Here is a 21,957-nt window from a genome sequence, read left to right on the forward strand (position 1 = left end):
AAATGTAAATAAAGACACTGTGAACGGGCAAAATCATTCAGTTGTTTTTTTTTTATTCTGAAGGGAGGATCATCTCAAATAATGCCAAATGAATTTCACAGGAAAAGTATTTGAATTGGACTTGAGGTTTTTTTGTTTGGCAATCCATTGGCAAGGCCTAATACATATCAAATAAAACATATTTACAGTATATGATAGATAAAGCTTCACAGTAAGCAATACAAATTAGCCCCACCTTTACAAATAATGGATTATAATGTAAAAATATTGTTGAATTGGTGTCAAGCTATTTTAATTTAGGTGAATTTGATGTTGAAATTGTTATGCTTTTACTTTGGTTACATTTTGAATGCAGGGCTTTTTGTTTAAACAATACTTCTCTACTGGTATTATACTTTTACTGAAGTTTATGATGACTTCTTTCAGCACTGGAGATGATGCTCCTGCTGGCAGACCCATTGACACAACAGCCTCTGTGTTTTCCTTTGAAGGCTCTTTTCTTCTACTCAGCATGTTTGACTCTGACATCCGTGAGCACTGCGCGAGACCACTTCATCACAACACTGCTGACGTCATGACATGTCAGCTGCGAGACGAGTAGTCGGACATCATGGTGAGCTCGGACTGTGTTTAAAGTTAATAAAATACTGCGATACGTGACATACACACTTCTTTTTTTAATGTGTTGTAATCGTTTTCTCTGCTTTTTTCGAGTTTAAGCTTTCGGTTCTTCGAATAACACACTGTAACGCGACACGCGAGTCTGTTGGCTAACTAGCCGAGTATCCAACTTCACCGGCTAGCTTTCACTAACCTAGCATTCACGCTGGCTCATGTTATCATAAAACCGTCTATTTCAATTGTTAATGAGTAGCTAAGCTAGCTGTTCAGAATTATATTGCACTCTATTGACACTAAAAGTAGGTGTCTTTGGTATTTTTAATACAAATGTATCAAGCGGAGAAAAGCAGAAATAATACAGTCTATGACATTGGTAAACTACTTAAGTAGTTTACCAATGTCATATACTGTATTATTTCTGCTTTTTTTTATTATTCGGAAATGGGCCAATTTGCAGTACCTTTTCCATCTCTGAAACTAACTTGTTATAACCATGCCACAGTGAAAAATGTCTTGACTTTGAGCTCACAGTCTCATTAGCAAGTTGTTGCAACTTGCAATAACTGAACTAGATGCAGGTTTTCTTCTCCAAGGCTGACACACTTTCCTTCCTTTGCTCTGCCTCCCAGGATACTGCCCACTCTGCACCACATACTTACATTAAAGGTCCCATGACATGGCAATTTCTACTGATCATAATTCCATTGTTGTGGTCTACTAGAATAGATTTACATTGTTCAATGTTCCAAAATGACATTGGTTTCTCATACAGCATCTCTGTATAGTATGTGTATTCACTCTCTGTCTTAAACGGCATGTTGGAGCTCCTGCCCCCCCCTCCCTATGAGCCCACTGTGCTCTGATTGGTCAGCTCACCCACTCTGTTCTGATGACCACCTCCGTTACAGCGGAACATCAGTGATTATGTGTTACAATGGCGTTAGCAACCAGGAAATGACACCAGTAATGACAAACAGATGAGAATGCTGCGTGGGGTCTGGGTGCCGTGTTGGCGGGACGTTGCGGGGCTCGCTGCTGTGAGGAGGGGACAGTGTGAGCTGGTGTCGTTTCCTGGTTGCTGCGTGGGGTCTGCGAGACATCGCCAGCCTGAACTCAGCCTGAGCACCATGGACGCGGGAAGGGGGGGTGCTGAGGGGGCTGCACTAGCACCCGCACCCCCAAACGCGCCGCACCTACAGTGTAAGCGCGTCACCGTTTCGCCGCTGCGAGACTCTACTAGCACCCCCACCCCCCCCAGCGCGTCACAGTTTCGCCGCTGAGAGAGTGTGTGTGTGTGTGACAGTTTCGCCGCTGAGAGAGTGTGTGTGTGTGTGTGAGGAGCTCCACTGGACCAATCCGCGGAGCCGCTACGCCACAGTGACCAGGAAGAAAAAAATGGAAAAAGAGAAATCTCCAACGAGGCGTTCTGGGGCAGCATAGACAGGTCTTTTCTGTGTTAGAGTTTTACTCGCTACAGGGTGTACTTTGAGGGTTTGTGACTCTGCAGAGAAAACTACATTACACACAAGGGGACGGGTAATAACCGGAAAAGCATGACATGGGACCTTTAATACAAGCCACTGTGGACCTGAGTGAAAACATATTCCACAAAGTTCACCCTGCCAGACCAGTGAAGATTTTAATAAATGCTCTCACATGTTGAGATGGAGGACAAGTTCAGGTTTAGACATAACTAGTTTAATAAAATGTAAGAGGCGAGCCGGTGCATTTTCATCTTTTCTAGCGGAGTGTTGATTTAAATAATCATATATCCAGATGACCTCATATTTTCACACAAAGGAGCATGCAGTATTTGCAATACTAGGCATACAATAAAACCATGAGGAGTGTATCTAAAGAAGATGACTCTTCTGTATGGATGCCACTTAGCTTCTGAAACATTTCAGTGATTAATGAATAATGAATAATTAAGGGACAGAGGCTCAGTTATTAGACAGTCCTTTAACTGCAAATTAATTCTTAGTGTGGCTTTTCCTTTAATTTTTGTTAACAATAGCACCCACAATAAAAGCTTGAAACTGAATTTAACTAGAACTGTCAGGCAGTAAAATGTATTGTATGAAAATGTCTGATATTTCTCCATGAAAGCAGAGTGACCGTGCCTGAGCAGGCGTCTCCCGCGGAGCACTGCCTGACTGAAGCTTTTAAGAAATCATAATTCCTCACATTGCTTGAGTTGCCTGTATTGATCGGAGATGAAAGGATTACATTCCACCACGTTAAGTCCAACACAGTGTTGTGATGTTTCCTGAGGTCTCTACAGGAGTCGACTCAGCAGGCAGAGAGGTGGATTTTGGGTTACGTCTCTGCGGTTGCTTAGAGGTCTGGCGGGGTGTGGTCTAGCATAAATAACACTCCTGCTCGTCAGGCTGTAATTTAACACCTAGCAAATTGGTCAGCAGAGGTTTGAGCTAAACACTTTGAATAGCATTTAATAGAATAGCTGCTTTAACACGAGGACCTCAAATATTGTTCTTCTGTTGATCCTCCAGAGAGAAGATGACACCCGCCGGGTCACTTCTCCTCCTGCTCCTGCTCTCTGTTGTTCACCTGAGCCGGGCCAAGGTCAGGACCTCTCATCTGACCCACAGCATGGGGGGCCTCCTGCCCAGCCTCAGCCGGCCCGCCAACCACAGCCGCATCTTCTATTCGGTGATGTTTGATGCGGGGAGCACAGGGACACGCATCCACGTCTACACCTTCATCCATGGCGGGTCAGGTAATAACACACACATTACTCCATTTATCTGTGATTACTCTGCTGTTTCACTCATGTTATCCTGTCAGCATCCCGGGTGAGAGGCAGGTTAATTCATCGTATTTACTGCAGTCAGGGTGTAATGTGTTTACATGGCCAGTGATCAATTGATTTACAAGGCAAACAGCTGAGTAACAAGCCGATATGTTGGCTCTTCCTCCTCTCCTCTTCTCTTCTCTCCCTCTCTCCTCACAGCTTCTCAGTTCAGTAAACCTGCACCTCGGGGCACAGAGGCTATCCTTGAATTCATTTAATTTGAGCGAAATAATCCTATTTTGCCAACATGCCTCATTTTGAATGAAGGGATATATTCTTCATATGTATGCTAAGCAGATTTAGGCCTCTTAAGGCTTTTAATAGCGGCTGTATATTTGATGTGGGCGGATCTTGTATCTTTTTAGAGGAGCTGCCTGTTTTGGACAATGAGATGTTCCATTCCATAAAGCCTGGTTTGTCCGCGTATGCTGACTCCCCAGAGATGGTGAGTTCATTGTCAAATCAGATCAATTATATTGAGCCGAAGGAAAGGTCCTTCCTCCCTGCATTGTATTCAGACACACTGCCATAGCCTCTCTCTGCGGGGGGTCACATTGCTAATGAAAGCAAGAAATGACAGACAAGTGAATATTCAGCCTGGTATGTAACACTTCAGTGTTTTCTCAACTGTGACCAGTCAGCCTGTTGTCCACCTGTTGTCCTACGAGTCCTGAGCTGCAGTGAGCATCAGTGGGGGAATGTAGTAAAGTACAATTACTCAAGTACTGTGCTTAAGTACAATAGTGAGGTACTTGTACTTTCCTACAATATTTTCATTTACTTTTACTACATTTACTCCCCTACATTTAAGAAGCCAATATTTGACTTGTACTACTCTACATTTATCCAACAATTTTAGTATAGAGATACAGATTATTAGACTTAAAAAAAACTCTAATAAAAAACAATTATTCATTGTTTTTATAAATAACTATAGCTTAAAATATCCAGCAGCAGTATATAAAGTAGTTACTCCTCCACCAGCTGTGATGAAGACATTAATGCATTAAAAAAGTTAATGCAGTGATTTTATATTTATACATTTAAAATATATGATATAAACAGTACTGTATATATGATGGTTCATCTTCCATAACAAGTACTTTTAGTACTTTAATTATATTTTGATGCTAACATTTTTGAACTTTTACTTAAGTAGGAATTTGTATGCAGGACTTTTGCTTGTAAAAAAGTATTTTAAACCTTATGTTTATGTACATTTAATTAAGTAAAAGACCTGATTACTTCTTCCATCATACATCGCCTCATCTGCCTTCTCTCTCCTTGTCTGTTTTCTTTGTAGTCCCATTGTTCTGTCCCAGATTGTGTTTAGTGTTCGCCCCCCCTTTATAAAAGCGTCCTTGGGTATATGAAATGCGCTATATAAATGTAACTAATTCTTATGGTGAGTACTGTGTGTGTTTGACAGGCTGGACACACCGTCAGGATGTTGTTGAAGGTGGCTAAGAAGACGGTGCCTCGTCTGGAGTGGAAGAGAACCCCCCTGTTCCTCAGAGCCACGGCTGGACTTCGGCTGCTGTCCGCAGAGAGAGCCCGGCTGCTTTTGGAGCAGGTAAAATAATGCAGTAGCTCCGAGACATGACAGGCTGTTGAGCCCTCTGTAGAGTGGAGTGCAGTTCTTTATCATCAGGGAGTTGTAAGGCGCTCCATTGTCTGACATTCTCTCAGGAACCTCTTATCCATGGAGGGAGGAAAGAACATTTTCGGTGTTAGGGCAGAGTATTGTTATCAGAGTGGAGGGAGCTTAGTGTGGAAGGCTCCAGTGGAAGGGATAAGATAGTAATGGCTGCCCGGGGCACCTTGGAAGATGAATGATACGTTATTAATCCCCCTGAGGGAATTAATTAATCCCTCGAAGCGGAGGGCACCTCTGGATGAGCTACCATTACAGTAGATAACACGGAGGCCATTCCTCTGCTGCTTTCCTTGGCCCCCTCGTTCTCCCTCTCCCCCTTCCTCTGTCTCACTCCCCCTCACTCTCACCCCTCTCTCTCCACAGGTTCAACACGTGTTTGATGAATCTCCGTTTTGGGTCCCAGACGACAGCGTCAGCATAATGAACGGCACAAATGAAGGTAGCGTCTGCCAAGGCTCGACGCATTAGTCAGTTATCACATCTCGCTGCAGCACGTTGGGAGGTGGCATCGTTGCAGATTATTGCCTATCTTTTATGATGATACTGAAGAAAATGCAACGGCTCTTCACCACAGAGTTGTTTTGACCTTAAAAGCCTGTAATTACATATTGAGACATTGTTATTGCCTGTTGTGAAAAGGTGTAATGATTTGTCAGCGTTTCAACCTTGTCTTTCAGAGTTATACCTCTTACTCGCGTGTTGTGCATGTTGTAATTTCTGTGAGAATTTGTTGTCAGCTTTTCTCAAATGAACATGTGCTTGACATGTCTGTTTTCTGTTCGCCGATCTCTTTAATGTAGGAATCCTGGCTTGGATATCTGTGAACTATCTGACGGGTGAGTGCTGTAAACTCCAAATGTAACTCTCCGTCTGAAATCATCCGCGTCTTATTATAGACACAAATACTGAATGCATACAGCTGTGATGCTGTGGCCTCGAGGGGATAGCTCAGATGTTTATCAGGCTCAGGATGTTATACTATTGGGTTCTGTGTCAGATAGGCCTTTTGAAGATAGCATCTAAGGTATAACTGATTAGCTCCTCTCTGTTGAGGCTGCTAGATTAAAGCAGTAAAGTAGGAAATGTTTTCCAGGTCACCTGAATGCACACAGCAAGAGGACGGTGGGAATCTTGGATCTGGGCGGAGGATCTACGCAGATCACTTTCCTGCCAAAGCTCAGGGTCAGCTGTTTGTTTTGCACTCTTCAAGATTTCAAAACTATTTTCTGATGAATAATAACCCATCATGTCCTTCATTTTCCACGTTAGAAAACCATTGAAAGTGTTCCTGTCGCTGATTACGTTGCCAAATATGACATCTCCAACTCCACATTTGAATTGTACACTTACAGGTAAAATATGTTATTTATTTATTCATAAAACACATTCATTAAACCTCATAATTGCATCATTTGATACCTGATTAAATGTCTACTCAAGGTAATTGCAATATTTTTGGCTTTGAGTATTGACTAATTATGTTATAAATGCCACTTACTATCTTTTTTTTATCTTCATAACTTCACTCTGTTCTTAATTAGGGAAAGCTTCTATCAGCTGTTTAGTCATTAGGATGTGAATAATAGGCAGGCACCATTTGTCTGTTCCTGGGTGCTTTTGTAACTTCACAACAATCCTCTAACTTCCTGCAGTTACCTTGGAAATGGACTGATGGCAGCGAGGGTGGCCACGCTGGGGGCTCTGGGGGCAGAAGGTACTGTGCTGGACATGAGGAAGGGGTTCTCTGTTGCCATTAGCTGTGTGGGTCAGTGTTGTTCATTGTGAGTGTGTCTCAGAAGGATCCCGAGTCAGCTCTTCAACGCTCTCTCGGGTGTTGTTTCTTCCCTGCCTTTTTTCTCCCAATGCTGATTAAAGGAGCTAACAAGAGAGAGATGTTTTTCTGGCACGTACATTCAACCCTTTCTCTCTCAAAAACCCTGAGATGGATCACCGAAGGGCTTCAGAGAAAATTGTGTTTGTGAGTCAGTCTCAGACCACGGTGACCGGGTGTAAAGCCGGTGAGCAAGTTTGAAAATGAAAAAGTCACTTCTCTGCTCTGACAGGGTTGGAGTGGCGGCTTTTTAAAAGTTCCTGCCTGCCAAAGAAGTTCAGGGATGAATGGAGTTTTGGAGGGCTGACATATCGAGTGAGCGGGGACCCAGATGGTAAGATCCTGTTTACGGAGTATAAACAGTCACTGAGTGAATCCAAAGCTCATGTATCTTGGACACAGCGTTCATTTGGTTACTGTAAAATGATAGAAACCTAACACCAGCAATTCCAGATATAGGGTACTACTGTTCGTTATGAGCACAACATGCACATTTGATGAAGTACTTTACTATGAATTATGTGTATGCTATATATACTATGATTTTCTATGAAATACTATTTATTAACCTTTTTTGTGACACACTCTATTATCTATTTTTTTATTAATTTACTCGACAAACTATAGATCGACATTTTTAAGACATACTATACACTGCTTTGATTTTTATCACAAACTATACTAAGCTTTTATGATCATTTTCAGCATAATATACTAAGACTTTTTCGCCAAATACTAAAATGTGAATTTAACTGTGATTTGGATTTTTTACATTGTGTATTATGCCTTTTTTTAAATATGTGAAATACTGCCAAAAAATACTATAACTTTGATCTATTATAACTTTTTTTGACATGCTTACCCGATTTTCTTGATATTGAAAAGATCAGATAAAAATATGCAAAAAAACAACATAAGTTGTGTCAAAAATATTTAAAGAAACACTTAGTATAGTATGTCGCAATCATCAGGAAAAGGACTTTGCATAGTATGTCGGAAATATAACAAAAGGTCATAGTTTAGTATGTTGAAAAAAAAATGTCATTGTACGGTATGTTAGAAATGATAGAAAAAACAATACATATTTAACGAATGCCAAAATACAACAAAATAAATAATAGTATAGTGTGTTGAAAAATATGCAAAATAACAGCTTAGTAAAGTATGTCGACATTTTGAGAAAAAAAACAGAGATTCCTTGCTTTAGAGTCAGGTGCTGTTCCAGCAGAGGATGCATATTATACCCTGCCGTGTCTCTGTCTCTTCTCCAGGTCTTGCAGGATACAAGCTTTGTTATCAGGAAGTACTTAAGGTGGTGAAGGGGATTATTCACCAGCCGTATGAGCTCCAAGACAGCAATGTATTCTATGCATTCTCCTATTACTTTGACCGAGCAGTGGATGCAGGCCTTATCGGTAAGTGCACGCTTACTGATATGCGCACGCACGCACGCACGCACGCACGCACGCACGCACGCACGCACACCTTATATAATTATACAGGCCAGCAGGATGCGATTACCCATTCCAATGCAAGACAGAGAAGTATGAGTCATCTGCACCTGTCTCTGCGGATTTGATGAGCTATAGGTGTGTAGCTATTAGAGAGATGCTATACTGCCATTCCAAGCTTAACGGCACAAGGTGTATCATTAGTATTATGGAAATGTGCGTATGCTCTCCTAATGAATAGTATTGCATATGAAGTGTGTAGAAAATGACCTTATCGCTTCCTGCTGCAGATGGGGTCCATGGGGGGACGCTGGAGGTCAGAGACTTCAAGAAGAGGGCTAAAGAGGGTGAGATGAGCCAATCAGTGCGTCCTCACTATGACAGATCTGATCACCCTGTACTGTAGCACTGTGTGCGTCTGAATAGCCTGGGCTTGTGTCCTCGCGGCTGACTGGGATCCTGCCCCTCATCCATTTCCATTTTTCTCTGCTCAGTGTGCAATAAGATGACCAAGCACCCCCCCATCAGTTCTTTCCTGTGCATGGACATGACCTACATCACTTGTCTGCTCAAGGATGGATTCGGCTTCAAGGAGAGCACCGTGCTGCAGGTGAGGCGGCGCTGAACCACACACTGTGGCCTCCAAACAGACAGGAAGGAACATTTTTCAAAAGGTTGCTCAGAGCTATAAAATCGATTTCTCGTTGAAAGTTGTGTAGCTTAGATTGTGTGGTTTGCATCATAAACTAGTGACTTACATGAAAGACACAAGCATGGTACAGTTACAATTGCCTTATTTTAACAACTGTTAGTTCCGTTTTAAGGCTGTGAATAAGAAGACCATGACTCACTTGTAATGTAGCTACAAGGCTCTGTGTGACCCTTTTCTGTCACCACGTTTTAAATGCACACGTTCAAACGAAGTGATGGTGAGACCTAACAAAAGAGCACAATTCTTGCCAATACGTGAATGAAGAAAAAACACAAATATTCTGTTACTTTTTTTATTTAAATAAATACAAAAGGCATTTGAGTGATTTGGTGTTTTTCTTCTTCCCCTCTCCTAGTTGACCAAGAAAGTGAACAACGTGGAGGCCAGCTGGGCTTTAGGCGCCACGTTGGATCACCTCCGCGACCTGAAGATCCTCTGAGGAGAAGGCAGGAGTAGGTGGTGCTCGGTAACACACAGGTTATCTAACGGCTGCATGAGTAATTCTTATTTTCGTTTAAAAAAAGCACTCTAGTGTTAATATATTGTAAATGAGCAATGTGTTGTCTTACTCAGAGAACAAGTGGAGCACTGAAGGTTGACACTTGAGTGAGAGATGTTGCCAATAACCGTTAATGCAGCTCGGGGCATTACCGGAAACCCAATTTGTTTGAGAGTGATGTTTTCGTCGGGATGATAAACAGGAGGGGGGGGGGGGGTCTGTCTTGTAAGGGGTTTGCAAGACCAATGTTTACATGCAGCAACATGACACTGTGCTTTAGTAGATTTGATATCATGTGTTTTGTAGTTAGTAATAATGGGCAACTGGTACATTTATAGCCATTTCATTTTCAAAAAGGAATGGGACGCATTTTCCATCATCGCTGCATTTCACACTGCTGTTTACATAATGTACAATGCATGGTCATTATATTCTCATAAACTTTTAAACCCGTCTCATTATTTCTTTGGGAGTATTTGTTCAAAGGAAAAAGGTTGTTTGTACAAACTTTGCCATTTCAAAATAAAAGCATCATCGGTGGATAATTACAAATATCTACAAGGGGGTGAACGTCAGCGATTGGTGTATTTACACAGAGACGTTCAGTGTGTCGATGATTTCTCACGATGGCAGACTACAGCAGCGCCACCACATCTTCTCCGTACGCATGCCCTTCGGTCGTCATGGTTACCAATTCATGGGGCTGAGAGAGGACAACCACCGAATCCGCGGAGCCTGGAGGGGAGGAAAATAAATGTTCAAATAGATCAAATGCATGCTGTCAAAAAGTGAGACACCTGTCAATAACACCAGTTATTATGGGATGGAACGCCTTCAGGGGCAGAAGTCTACTGAAACGTGTCCTTGAGTTTCTGCAAGCTTTCAACCGCCTTTTGGTTTGAATGCTGACAGGCTGAGTTAGGAAAAACTGGAGGACATTTAAAGATACTCGCAAAATATTGAGCATATAAAGTTATTCAGAGTAAAAGTGTTCAATCTAAAAAGGGGGTTAAACTCTAAATATGCAATACAAATGGACTTTAAAAAGGGATAGTTAACCCATACATTTAAAAATACACCCGTAGTGCTATTTATTAATCTCAACGGCCAATATCTCCAACACTCTGCAGCTCACGCCAAAACAATCTAGATCGATTCATAGAAGGTAAGAGCGAAACTATCTTTTTGAAATGATTTTAAGCGTCTTTTTCACTTTAAACTCTGAAAACTGGAACAATTTTAGTGCTTTTCAGATATTAGCTAAGAGCTGGTCCTTAAAGTTGAATAGTGAATCATTAAGTCAAAGGCTCTAGTACAGGGAGTAGCCCAAATGACACAACAGAGGCTTAAATACTAATTAAGTAAAGACCTGTGTTTGCTATTTGTTAAGACTGAGGTTTTATGTGAAATTACGGTCATTTCAGTGTGGTTTACTGTCTACTTGTGATCACCATCCTCCTTTACCAGTAAACATGTTTTGGTTAAATTCTTACATTTCAAATACAGAAAATCCAAAGAAAGTTTTACAAAAAAATTATAATTAAGAAAAGAAAATGCAAAAAGGAATAAAATAAGACACACTTCTACTAATAATAAGAGTAACAAGTAACAACACCGCTTTAAATACCCAATATATACAGAAAAAACAGCCCAGAAAGTATACTTTTAAGTATAAGCACTGTACAGGTAGATGAATATTAACCTAACATTATATCAGCATCTAAACTCAACAAATATTACGTTGTGGCCCGAGTACATTTGACAATGATGGAGTAGAATCAACAGCCTGTCACTTGGCTTTGAGTGCTCCAGTTACACAATGTAATTGTAAGTAATGGTCAAAGGGTTGCATAAATAAATCATAGTTGGGTTGGAACCAACTTTTCAGAACAAAACTTTTAGAGACCAACAGTGTGAGTAAATGCAGAAGAAAGACTGACAGATGTTTTAAGAAAACCTCAACTATATGTGTATTTCTACTTCTACTATCTCCATTCTATCATGGAGCAAAGTAACCAGCTGAAAGAGTAACAGCGTCTGTCGCAAGGAATGATTAAACCACATTCAACACGACATTAGCATCACCACACGCTGACTCAGCACCTCTTGTATCGACAGAACATTGAGAGCGTCAACATTTTATTTGGCGAAGTGTCATGTTAGCTCACCCGTGTGTGTGTTGGGTTTTCCCTGTTGTACAAGTTTAAATTCATACCTGGTGATCTCAGCATGGCGTGGTGAAGATTCATGGGTTCCACAGCCGTTGTCATGGTGACCATAGTGTCTCCATTCTCGCCGTCGGCCTCCAGCAGGCTGCTGTGTGTCAGAGCCTCTCCTGTCAGGGGCAGACCAACAACACTCTGTTGAACTCAAAAGAACAAAGAGAATGGGGTGGACACACTGGACTCAATCTGTGTTCTGTAATGGATAAAAGTCAATATTCAAACCTGACATCCGCTCGTTATTACTCACTTTAATTACCGTTTGAAGCTTGTGTAAGAACTTTTTTTTGGTTGTTTTTAGGACTGTTGTTTTCTCCAACACAGTCGATTTAATTATTCATGGAGTGACTCAGAAAGTACCCCTCTGTTGTGAAGCGGCATCTTCTTTTGCTCTGTTTTTTACAAAAGACCAGCCTCTTTGGGGAGGCTGACCCGGATAAATCTGCAGTTTATAATTAGAGGCTTTGGCAGCGCTTCCTTTGTGGTGATTCAGCGGCGGTGCTTCCCCACTGCTACACAAACGTGTCGGCTTTATTGTTTCACGGCGAGAAAACTAATGTTAAGCGGATTTGGTACAATTAGACCATATGTTGGGATGTAAAGAGCTCATTGAGAGGCGCTTTAACTCTGAAGATATACTGAAAGTGATACTGAGAATGAAGGCAGCAGTGATCCCTCCGCTGCAGAGGAAGATTTACTACAGTATCCAGTCATTTCTGTGAGTCATTTGTAAGGTGACTGCAAAAAGACTTTAAAAGCAAGCTTAATCTGCCATTTCAGCTCGGTGATTACACACTTTAGTGACAATTCTGCCCCATCACACGGCGCCTAACAGTCCCATTTCTGCAGTAGAGTCTCTGCTTTTCCCAGAAATGTGTTGCAATCTGAAACAATTACGCTACAGGGTCTGAAGAAAAACACTTGAGTGATGAATTTTTAAGTGCTTAAAATCATTAATTATTCAACAAATGTTCCTAAAAGTAACTTAAACCCACAGTATCTCTATGCACATTTTTAAAATGTATGGGCCGCTTGAAGGTACATAATCCGAGGATTAGCATAACCACCTACTGCCACTGTGTGTGTGTGTGTGTGTGTGTGTGTGTGTGTGTGTGTGTGTGTGTGTGTGTGTGTGTGTGTGTGTGTGTGTGTGTGTGTGTGTGTGTGAGAAGAAAGAAGAAAGATTATGTTTGGAAGAGAAAGACCTGTTTCTCTGCTCTCACTGCCGAGCCCCTCCTCTCCGTGCCTCTTCCTCATGTGGACGTTCCTGCTGCCCGACTGAGAGAAAGTCTTCCCGCAGATTCCGCAGTGATGAGGCTTCTCACCTGGAAACACACACACACACACACACACGTCCTGTGATCCCATCCTAATTGATACGGACTACCTCTCGTAGGATATACTGTATCTGCTTAATTAGGAGAAAGTTTTCTTCCTTACAGCTGTTAGCCGTGTCCCACTCACCAGAATGCACGAGCATGTGTTTCCGTAGACTGGAGAACTCGGCAAAGGATCGCCCACAGCCATCTGCCTCACACAGGAAAGGCTTCTCCCCTAGAAACACACACATATTGTTCAACTCCACAAGACTAACACTTAATGTCATCTTATGGACCTGTTTTGCTGCCGGAGACATTGACATTGTAATATAATGTTGTCGGACTAAGTGGATATGATGGCTCGTAGAAAGCTGTTCGTCCAGACATACGGGATAAATGTAAACACTGTACAGTGCTCTGCTAACGCATCCTGACACATTAGAAGCAGACTCTGGAACAGGCCATCAAAAATCTTAATGTCACCCTAAATAAAATATGACAGAGCACTGTTTCTCTTCGCGGCAGTGAAACGGAGGCGCCAGTGCTGCTGACTCTTCAAAATCTCCGGCCATGACTTCACAGAGGAAGCATTAAATGAGCAGAGGAAAAGGGCCTGAGTCAGTTATTGCTCCCAGCTTGTTTGGGTATTTGTTGTTGTTGTTGTAGAAGTCACCTGTGTGTATGCGCCTGTGGTTCTTCAGGTTTCCAGCCGTGGTGAATTTCTTGCCACAGTTCTTCTCCTTGCAGGTGAAGGGCTTCTCTCCGTTGTGCGTCCTCATGTGAACCTGCAGCCTCTGCAGCACGTAGAAACTCTTCCCACAGCCCTCCGCGCCGCACCTAAACATCCGGTCGTTCCTTGGGAGCCCAGAAAAACAAACATGTCTCGGTGATTCCCGCGCAGATGTTCTATTTGCAACAGCGCACCTCATATATTTCCTACACCGATGTTAGGGGAGTCCCTGCAGCACAAATACTGCCTCAGCTGTGCTCCCCCTGTTCAGCTGCCTGCACTGTAAACAACCTGTGGACACTCTGTGTGATCTCCTGTAAAACATGTCTCTCCCATTAACACAAATCGTCCACCTTCACAGAACTAACAGTTCTCATAATCCCTGTGCTTTAAGGCAAGATGAACAATTTCATTTAGTATTCAACCAAAATTCTCCAGCATTATACAATTAAGGCTTCTTTATTTTATGACTTTATAGGGATTTCTGGTGTATTGTAAGGGCATGGAGTTGGTTGTTCGGATATAAGGCCTACACAGTTTCACAGTGCGTGCGTGCGTGTGTGCTACCTGTGTGTTTTCAGGTGGTATTTGAGGTGAGCCGGCCAAGTGAACGTCCTGCAGCAGCCCTCGAAGGAGCAGCGGAGGACCTGCTTGGAGAGGGGGCGGCTGGTCCGAGTCGGCAGCTCCCGCTTGTCCCCGTCTGCCGGGGAACCGTGCGTGTGGTCGCCTAGGCAACCGGGAGAGGAAAAATGAGCGGGTTTGGGCAGAAAAACAATATAGGAGAGCCTCTGGAGCCTGGCCGTATAAAAGCTAATCATCGGGTACTGAGTGAGAGCTGACCTGCAGAACGACAGCAGCAGAAAGACCCCCCCCCCACCCCCAAGCTGAATGCAATCACTCCCTTTCACCTGCGCTGACTCCCCGCCTTCAGAGCCTTTAACAGGGCCAATTATGCTTACAGCGTGCGGCAGTAATGCACCTGTAACCGACACCCCGCTGCTGGGCAACTTGTCTCATCTGCAGCGAGTTAATGGGAGGGCAGCATCAACCGCTCAGAGAGTGCAGTTTTAGTCCCTCACTGAAACCATTTCCAGGCTGCTGCTGCATGTTATCCAACAGTGCACAAAGTATTTTACAACTGTTGCCCTAGAGAGTATTTTGTTCAATGCGCTTCCGTGTGTATAACACTTGATTTTGGTCACCTTGATTCTATCAAAGACACGACCCTCCTCAGATAACTGATATTAATAGACCTTTAATGGAAATAAAATGTCAAGGGTTAATGTGGGGAAATTATAAAGAGGTAAGAACAACTGTACAGTAGTGCAATTTAACTGAGTGCATTTACTTAAGTACTGTACTTAGACACAATTGTGAGGTGCTCATACTTAACTTAATGCTCTCCTATACTTCTACTTCACTTTTATCCCATATTATACTTTCTAGTCCAGTTTTTGCATGTTCAGATCAGTAATACAAAATATTAATCAAGCACTATGTTTTTTTGTATACAAGGATATTTGAAGGATCTTGAGTATGTTCATACTATGCTTTATACTTCTACTTCACTAGTTTGGAAGCCAATGTTATACTTTAACACCACTATATTTATTTGTTTACCTACTAATTTCTTGTTGCAGATTAAATGCAAAAAATGTAAAGCACAACTTTTAAATGTGTCGAAGTATTTTGTGTGAGAAAGTTCTGAGTGCATATTCCACCGCTGAACCGGTGCTAAAACAAGCATCTGAACTTAATATAAGCTACATTATCATTTGACAATATGCATGTAAGTATAAGTTCATAAACCGCGGGATCTGAGTTTGAGTGCGAGGACATAAACTAGGAGCAGGTAAAGATGAGAACACCTCTCGTATCACTTCTCTAACAAGGACCTCTGGCTGCAATTGGGCTCAGAAGCAGTTCAAAGATGTAGCCAGGAGCCATGGAGCCTGGATGTCATGGACCAATTCTTTATCTAGCAGCAGCCTGCAGAGGGCTGTGATGAAGTCCTGACTCATGGTGAGGGTCAAAAAGTTGTTTTTTTTGCGCTATGTGCCGCAGGAAGTGGATGTTTGTCTTACATCAAAGTGTACCGCTTCACAGTCAAAAGAGTGAAAGAGATTAGGGTAAGCAACAGGTTAAGACATCATGTCGGCAAGTGGAGGAGCTGGAGTAAACAACTCTAGACAAGAAATACACTTAAAAACATATTCTTATCATACTTGATCTTTGTAACTTTCAGAATATATTTGCCTTTTTGAATATAGGGTCACACTTTGCTTCAAATCTATCACACTTATTTCTTGACTGTTACCAAGCAACCAGTAAGGATTCAAGAAAGTTCCCTGCCAAAAAACGATATCCCTGTTAGAGCATTAAAGTGATGTTTGTATATTTCTTTTTATGTAAGAATCAAACAAACATGATGAAAAAAGTTCATTAGTGAGCTTTAGAGACGCTGCCTGGAAATGTGTGAGCGCTAGCCAATAGAAGCGCCAGTGTAACATAGTGATGTCACGAAAAACAACACAACACTACAATGGAGGCGTTGCAGGCAGTGTGCGACGGAAACTCCCCTTTAGGGAACTTTGGGATTTGAGCCTTTTCAGACCATTTACAAAAACCGATATGACACACTACAGACACCCAAACATCATACTAGGGCCCTTTAAAGCAGTGGTTCTCAACTGGTCAGGCCTCGGGACCCACTTTTTACTTGGTCAATACATCGTGACCCAACATTTTGAAGCACTCAAATCTATTCAACAAAAAATCGTGCTGTAATATATATATATACGCTTTTGAGCATACAATATTAATAAAAGTGAAGTACAGTGCATATATCCCTTATATCCCTTCACAGAACTAAAGTATGCTTTTAAAAAAGGTTTAATGAGATGATGGAATCAAAGCTGAACTATATAAAAAGGCACACATGCTGAAACCCAACTCCAACAGGGAGGTCTGGGGGGATTCTCCCCCAGGAGATTTTTAGAAATACTAACATAAACTACGCATTCTGGTACACTCTGAGAAGAAAATCGGGCCTTCAAAATAAAAGTTTGACTTTTTCCCAAAAAAAAAAAAAAAAAAAAATCCAATTTTTTTTTTCCAACTTTTTTTTCTTCACTCACACATCCGCGACCCACTCGAAACGGGTCCGCGACCCACTTTTGGGTCGCGACCCACCAGTTGAGAACCACTGCTTTAAAGGTTATAGTTGAGTAAAACTGACATTTTTGTTTTATTCCATGACAACATTTCTTCCAAGTTCTAAATAAAAGTATTGTCATTAAGAGATTCTATTTGCAGAATATGTAAACTGGTCAGTAATCTGTTTCTGACCACCTGTGTGACCTCTCTCATGTCTCCTGTCTCCATCCTGTTGTCTTCCAGCTGCTGCACTCTCTCTCCCTCTCTGAAGCATTAGCCATCCACTAACTGCACATTAAATCATCACAGACACAGCACATCAATCCGTGCTGAGGCTTGATCAATGTCTCACGATAATGTTCCATTTAGGCCTTCACTAGATATTTGCAGTCAGACTTGTAAATCCGTGTTGAGAATGTTACAAATTAATTTTGATTTAGAGACTCACGATGACAAGTGTTGAACAGTTTCAGTCGGTAGTGATAACACTCCATTTTCATCTCATCACTGACCTCGTTTCTCTTCTTTCTGTCTTTGATGCTAGTAGAAAGTAGACCGGCTGATGTTATCTGAGCAGGGAAATGTGCCGCTTCCTGAACGCAGCCTCCATTTCTCCTTTATATTCATTATAGTCTCAAACGTGACACTACATCACAGAGGGGCTGTAACTGTCTGCCGTTTGATTTTAAAGCTGCATCGATTACTTGATGGACAGAAATATTATCAACAACAACAACTTTTATAAAAGGATTAATCGTTATGATAGATGCAAAAAATGTCTTCTTCAAACCCCTACAATTAAGAGATGTCCTTGTTTTGTCTATTAAATATCAAAATAAAGCGAATATATTTGGAGTTTGGAGTGTGAAAACGTGTCATTTACAGATATCACCTTGCACATTTTATTAACATTTTCTGTCGAACGCTTTATCAAGAACTGCCCGATTAATCGTAATGAAAGACGTCGTAATTACCATTGCTGACACTTGCAGCTCTGGCGTCCTGGCAGGCCCGGGCATCTCTCGCGATTTGTGCCCGCGTGGCGGCGATCAGGCTGTCGTGTGCGAGCTCCTGCACCCGCAGATACCAGGGAGCACTGCCGTCGATCCCGTAGTCCCCCGACGAGACCACCTCATCGTCATCGTCCCCGGCGCCGTCTGCGGCGAAGATCAGGGACTCTGAGGAGGCTGTGATGCATAAAAGGTGAGGAGAGTCTGTGTGAAGCAAGACATTCTGTATAACCATCTGCATGATCATCAATGACCTGAGTCCATTTCTGAATCAGGGATCCTACAGCTTAAGGCAAGTTAGGTTTAGGACTTGGAGTCACTTAAGATAACTTTACAATAACAAAAAAGGAACAAATAGGAACAATGGGATTCCACTGATCTTTAATGCAACAGGTATTATATATTATATAACAGGGAAATAGGTCATATACTTATGTGAATTATCCTGATATTTAAAAAGACAATGCCAGAAAATAACAATTAATACAATCCTACTTCCTATGTCTAAGCATTTTTAAGACTATTCAAAAATATTAATTTAAAGCATTTTAATTTTAAAAAATGTAGATCAATGTTTTTGGAGATTTTTTGAGGATCCACAAATAGCCGGTGAATTCATGACTGTCCTCCATCCGCTGATCCTTTTTGGGTTTAATGTTAAGAGCTGTATTCTGAAAGGCTGAGAGGACGTCAGCCAACACACATTGAAAAGCATATTCACACACAAAAAAAACAATCACTCTAATTTTAATTTAATCCAACAATAGCCAGAAAGTGCTTGTGTCTGCTGAAAAGCCTTTGCATCACTCACTGAGTCACAGGCAGAACACAGCGTTCTGCACAATAGGTGTGTGTCAAGAGACCACAATTAATTTTGAGGCTCTGCTGCCAATGTCTGATGAACCAAGAGAATGTGCCTGCCAAGGATCATTTCTTCCGGCCCAAATAATTCACAGCTCTTCATGAAAATGTGTCACCTCATTTATTTTAGCGCGGAGTGTATAACGGGGAACTGTGCGAGACAAAAAGTACTGACACAAGAACAGATTTTGATGAAAAACTCTTTAAAAAGATGTTTCAAAGTGACTCACCCTACGGGAATACATCTTGGAGTCTTAAACATGCTGATGGTTAGTGTTCCTTTACCTTTGGCAAGGTTCAGTAGGACGTAGGAAGTGCTGTCGGACTGCTGTAGGTCATGGAGGATGGGCGGGGGGCTGGGGGAGGCCCGTTGGTGACTGTGTGTCTGGATCACTAATGGGCTTCGCACTGACACTCCTCCGAACTCAGACAGGGAGGGAGACCTCTCAGGCACATGGCTCAGGCCTCCATCTGAGGAGGAAACAAGTGTTGGTTAGTTTTAATCCTAAAAAGAAAACTACACCTTATCGGCAACATAATATCCAAAACAACTGAACAGCGGTTCATATTGTACAATAAGCGCATGCTATATTAGCATTTAGTAGAACAAATAAAAGAACATTCCCTTTTTAACTGTGTAAAAAAACATTGAATATAAACACAGCTTTGTTTGCTTACCCACAACCCTGCAGGGCACCTTTAATGTATACATACATCTGCTATCTATTATTAGCCTGCCAACACTATCTATTGTGCTGGGTTTGTTTCAAAGTATGATCACAAGGAATATACACAGAGAGAAATCACAGCCCTGATGCATCGTAAGGGGCATCTGTCCATCCAGATTCATCAAATATTAATGCTAAACATCTTAAGGAAATGATAAGCCTATTCTATATCACATCTAATGGCCATTGAGAAGTGAAGCAAGAATAAAAACACTTTTAAAGTAAATAGAAAGAATGTTCAGCGTCGATACCTTCTCACACTTTTTTTCATGCATTTTGAACTCATCTTTTCTTTTCTTTAAAATCTTTCATACATTTCGGGCAATATTTAACTTCTAAAGCTATAGTTGGTGACTTTTTTTACAAATAACTTTTATTATTTTTGTGTTTCTATCACTACAATCTGATAGTAGTTCATGAACCAGATTCAAATATCATGTTCCTCTGCCTCCACCGAGTGCTCCTCATGGCATTGGTATAATTATACTGTGCCGAATAAGTCAGAACTGAGTAGTCTCTAACGCAGTGTCAATCACTGCTTGTGAACTCCGATCAAACTGTGAAACAAGGAGCACTGATTCAAATATAACTAAGGAATCAGTTGCTGCTCTGCCTTTCACCAGAATCAAATTATTTCAGAAACTGATGTGAGGGGCCTGTTAAGCTGTAAAATCTGAACCTTTCTCTGGCCGGTGGGTGTCGCTTGGTTTTGGCTCGACAAAGGTTCACATTCTAAAGCCAAACATTACACTAAAACAGGTTTCAAAACCTTTAAAGGGAATCTAACGAATGCCATTAGGAGCACTCAGGGGAAGCAGACAAACATGTCATGTCATCGCTAATCTGTGTAATGCACAACTCTCAAGACATAGGGACAGTTTCAGAAAATATAACTAAAAAGTGACCAACTGTAGCTTTAAGGCCAGCAAACAGGATTGGCGCCAGCTTTTCAACATCCAGACCTCGATTCACACTTTCTTCATTACATTGACATATAATTCACTTTAAAAACCAACAGGGAGACCTTGTTAAAAGACTATTGCTTTTTTAAATTTGGAGCTATGTTTCGAGTGGTATTGTGTATTAGGTGGTATGTAGTAACCCTCAAAATGAGTAAGCTCTGTGGAGTCCTGCTAGTATAATTGCCTGCTGTAAGGGACAAAAGAAGAGCAGTGATGGGCTGGTGACCTGTGAACTCCAGCGGGCTGCACAGCGAGCTGACAGCTGGAGCCAGCAGGGGCAGGCAGGAGTGTTTGGACTCTAAATCCTCCAGACCCTGCACCAAGGGGATGGACGCGTTCTGCACAAACTGCACCAGCAGCTGAGGGGAGAAAGAGAGAGAACAGAGACACAGCATTATGACGAAGCTAGTATCTTATAAATACATCATTCCACAATAAAGTCTACTGCCTTAGAAAACACTAAGCATGGAAATGATAACAAGATTACCTCTGGTTTGGAGTCAAGCTCATCAGAAAGCATGGGTCTCCCTGTGTGGAACCTGTAGAATAATAAGAGCAATGCCGATCCATCACTTTCACCAATGTTATAAGATGGACTGTTATAGAAAGATAATACATACCTCGCGTTTGACCAACTAAATTAGATGTTCTCTGTCGGTCATAGGCGCAGGGTCATGCAGGTCATCTTTGTGTCAACAGCATCGCACTATCTGCGTCAAACAACAGCACAAAACGTCAAGTGAGCAAGTAAACGTCTTAGCATTGCTAGCTTACAGAGAGACACTACTAGTTGACATTTATATACAAACACTAGCTGTTCAAACACTTGCTCGAAAGCACCGGGTTAGTGTAAACAGTTTGATAAAACAGACATAACACAGACTGCCTTGTTAAGTTAGCTTGCAGGGTTAGCAGTTACCAAACTAGCTACCGAGGCTAAAACACAGAGGCTAGCTGCCAAGTGTCGACGCTAGGCCGCTGACGATACATTGTTAATTTATTTAATGTTATTACTTTTTAATAAACGTGAAACTCATTTGTTTACCTTACAATAGCTGTGTTTTGTGAGCTAAAAAAGTGAGAGTCCTATTCCTCTTCTTCTTCTTTGAGGTTTAACCTTGCATCCTTGTGTTGCCTTACCGCCATCTACTGGAGTTAGCTACAATTTATTGCTGTCCCATCATCACCCATGCCATCTAGTGGATGTAACTGTAAACTACATACAACATATTCAGAAAGTTTTTGGTAAAGTCATAAATTAATAAACGACCATACCCAAAATATCTCCAACAGTAAATAAACTGTAAAGAAAGTGCCATGAGAAATGTCTTGGTCATTTCTCATGGCACTTAGGGAACTTTAATAGATAGAGATCCTATCCTA

The 21,957-nt window shown here is 41.7% G+C and overlaps 2 protein-coding genes across 5 annotated transcripts; one reads left to right on the forward strand and one right to left on the reverse strand.

The window, feature by feature from the left end:
• The first annotated feature begins 263 nt into the window (after positions 1 to 263).
• On the forward strand, positions 264 to 9,557 carry LOC117498490 (ectonucleoside triphosphate diphosphohydrolase 5-like). Its single transcript, XM_034150630.1, has 14 exons — positions 264 to 613; positions 3,135 to 3,361; positions 3,802 to 3,881; positions 4,866 to 5,009; positions 5,457 to 5,532; positions 5,894 to 5,929; positions 6,187 to 6,275; positions 6,363 to 6,445; positions 6,746 to 6,807; positions 7,157 to 7,258; positions 8,196 to 8,339; positions 8,666 to 8,722; positions 8,870 to 8,985; positions 9,443 to 9,557. Exons 2-14 carry the CDS (start codon positions 3,142 to 3,144, stop codon positions 9,524 to 9,526), a joined length of 1,293 nt encoding a protein of 430 aa, XP_034006521.1. The 5' UTR covers positions 264 to 613; positions 3,135 to 3,141; the 3' UTR covers positions 9,527 to 9,557.
• znf410 (zinc finger protein 410) lies at positions 9,366 to 21,705 on the reverse strand. 4 transcript variants are annotated; one of them, XM_034150629.1, is made up of 12 exons: positions 21,620 to 21,705; positions 21,195 to 21,284; positions 21,062 to 21,113; positions 20,801 to 20,933; positions 19,170 to 19,355; positions 17,988 to 18,227; positions 14,425 to 14,584; positions 13,801 to 13,982; positions 13,273 to 13,362; positions 13,014 to 13,133; positions 11,802 to 11,921; positions 9,366 to 10,321 (listed from the first exon to the last, which is right to left on the reverse strand). In XM_034150629.1, the coding sequence occupies exons 3-12, from the start codon at positions 21,092 to 21,094 to the stop codon at positions 10,221 to 10,223; spliced, it is 1,365 nt and encodes a 454-aa protein (XP_034006520.1). In that variant the 5' UTR covers positions 21,095 to 21,113; positions 21,195 to 21,284; positions 21,620 to 21,705; the 3' UTR covers positions 9,366 to 10,220. The 4 variants fall into 4 exon arrangements, with proteins under 4 accessions (XP_034006520.1, XP_034006519.1, XP_034006516.1 ...); XM_034150628.1 differs by having other exon boundaries at positions 17,988 to 18,200; positions 20,759 to 20,933; XM_034150625.1 differs by having other exon boundaries at positions 20,759 to 20,933.
• Between the last annotated feature and the right edge of the window lie 252 nt (positions 21,706 to 21,957).

This window comes from Trematomus bernacchii, unplaced genomic scaffold (assembly GCF_902827165.1).
Source record: "Trematomus bernacchii unplaced genomic scaffold, fTreBer1.1, whole genome shotgun sequence".
NCBI classification, from domain to species: Eukaryota; Metazoa; Chordata; class Actinopteri; order Perciformes; family Nototheniidae; genus Trematomus; species Trematomus bernacchii.

What these genes read in the sequence shown, in the direction of transcription:
- LOC117498490 (XM_034150630.1), top strand. Translation starts at nt 3,142, where the DNA reads ATGACACCCGCCGGGTCACTTCTCCTCCTGCTCCTGCTCTCTGTTGTT. An exon ending in ATGCTGACTCCCCAGAGATG is followed by an intron (nt 3,882 to 4,865) that starts GTGAGTTCATTG and finishes TGTGTTTGACAG; the next exon opens with GCTGGACACACCGTCAGGAT. An exon ending in CTTTCCTGCCAAAGCTCAGG is followed by an intron (nt 6,276 to 6,362) that starts GTCAGCTGTTTG and finishes TTTCCACGTTAG; the next exon opens with AAAACCATTGAAAGTGTTCC.
- znf410 (XM_034150625.1), bottom strand. Translation starts at nt 21,094, where the DNA reads ATGCTTTCTGATGAGCTTGACTCCAAACCAGAG. An exon ending in ACACATGCTCGTGCATTCTG is followed by an intron (nt 13,134 to 13,272) that starts GTGAGTGGGACA and finishes GTGTGTTTCCAG; the next exon opens with GTGAGAAGCCTCATCACTGC. An exon ending in CGCCATGCTGAGATCACCAG is followed by an intron (nt 10,322 to 11,801) that starts GTATGAATTTAA and finishes CCTCCCCTCCAG; the next exon opens with GCTCCGCGGATTCGGTGGTT.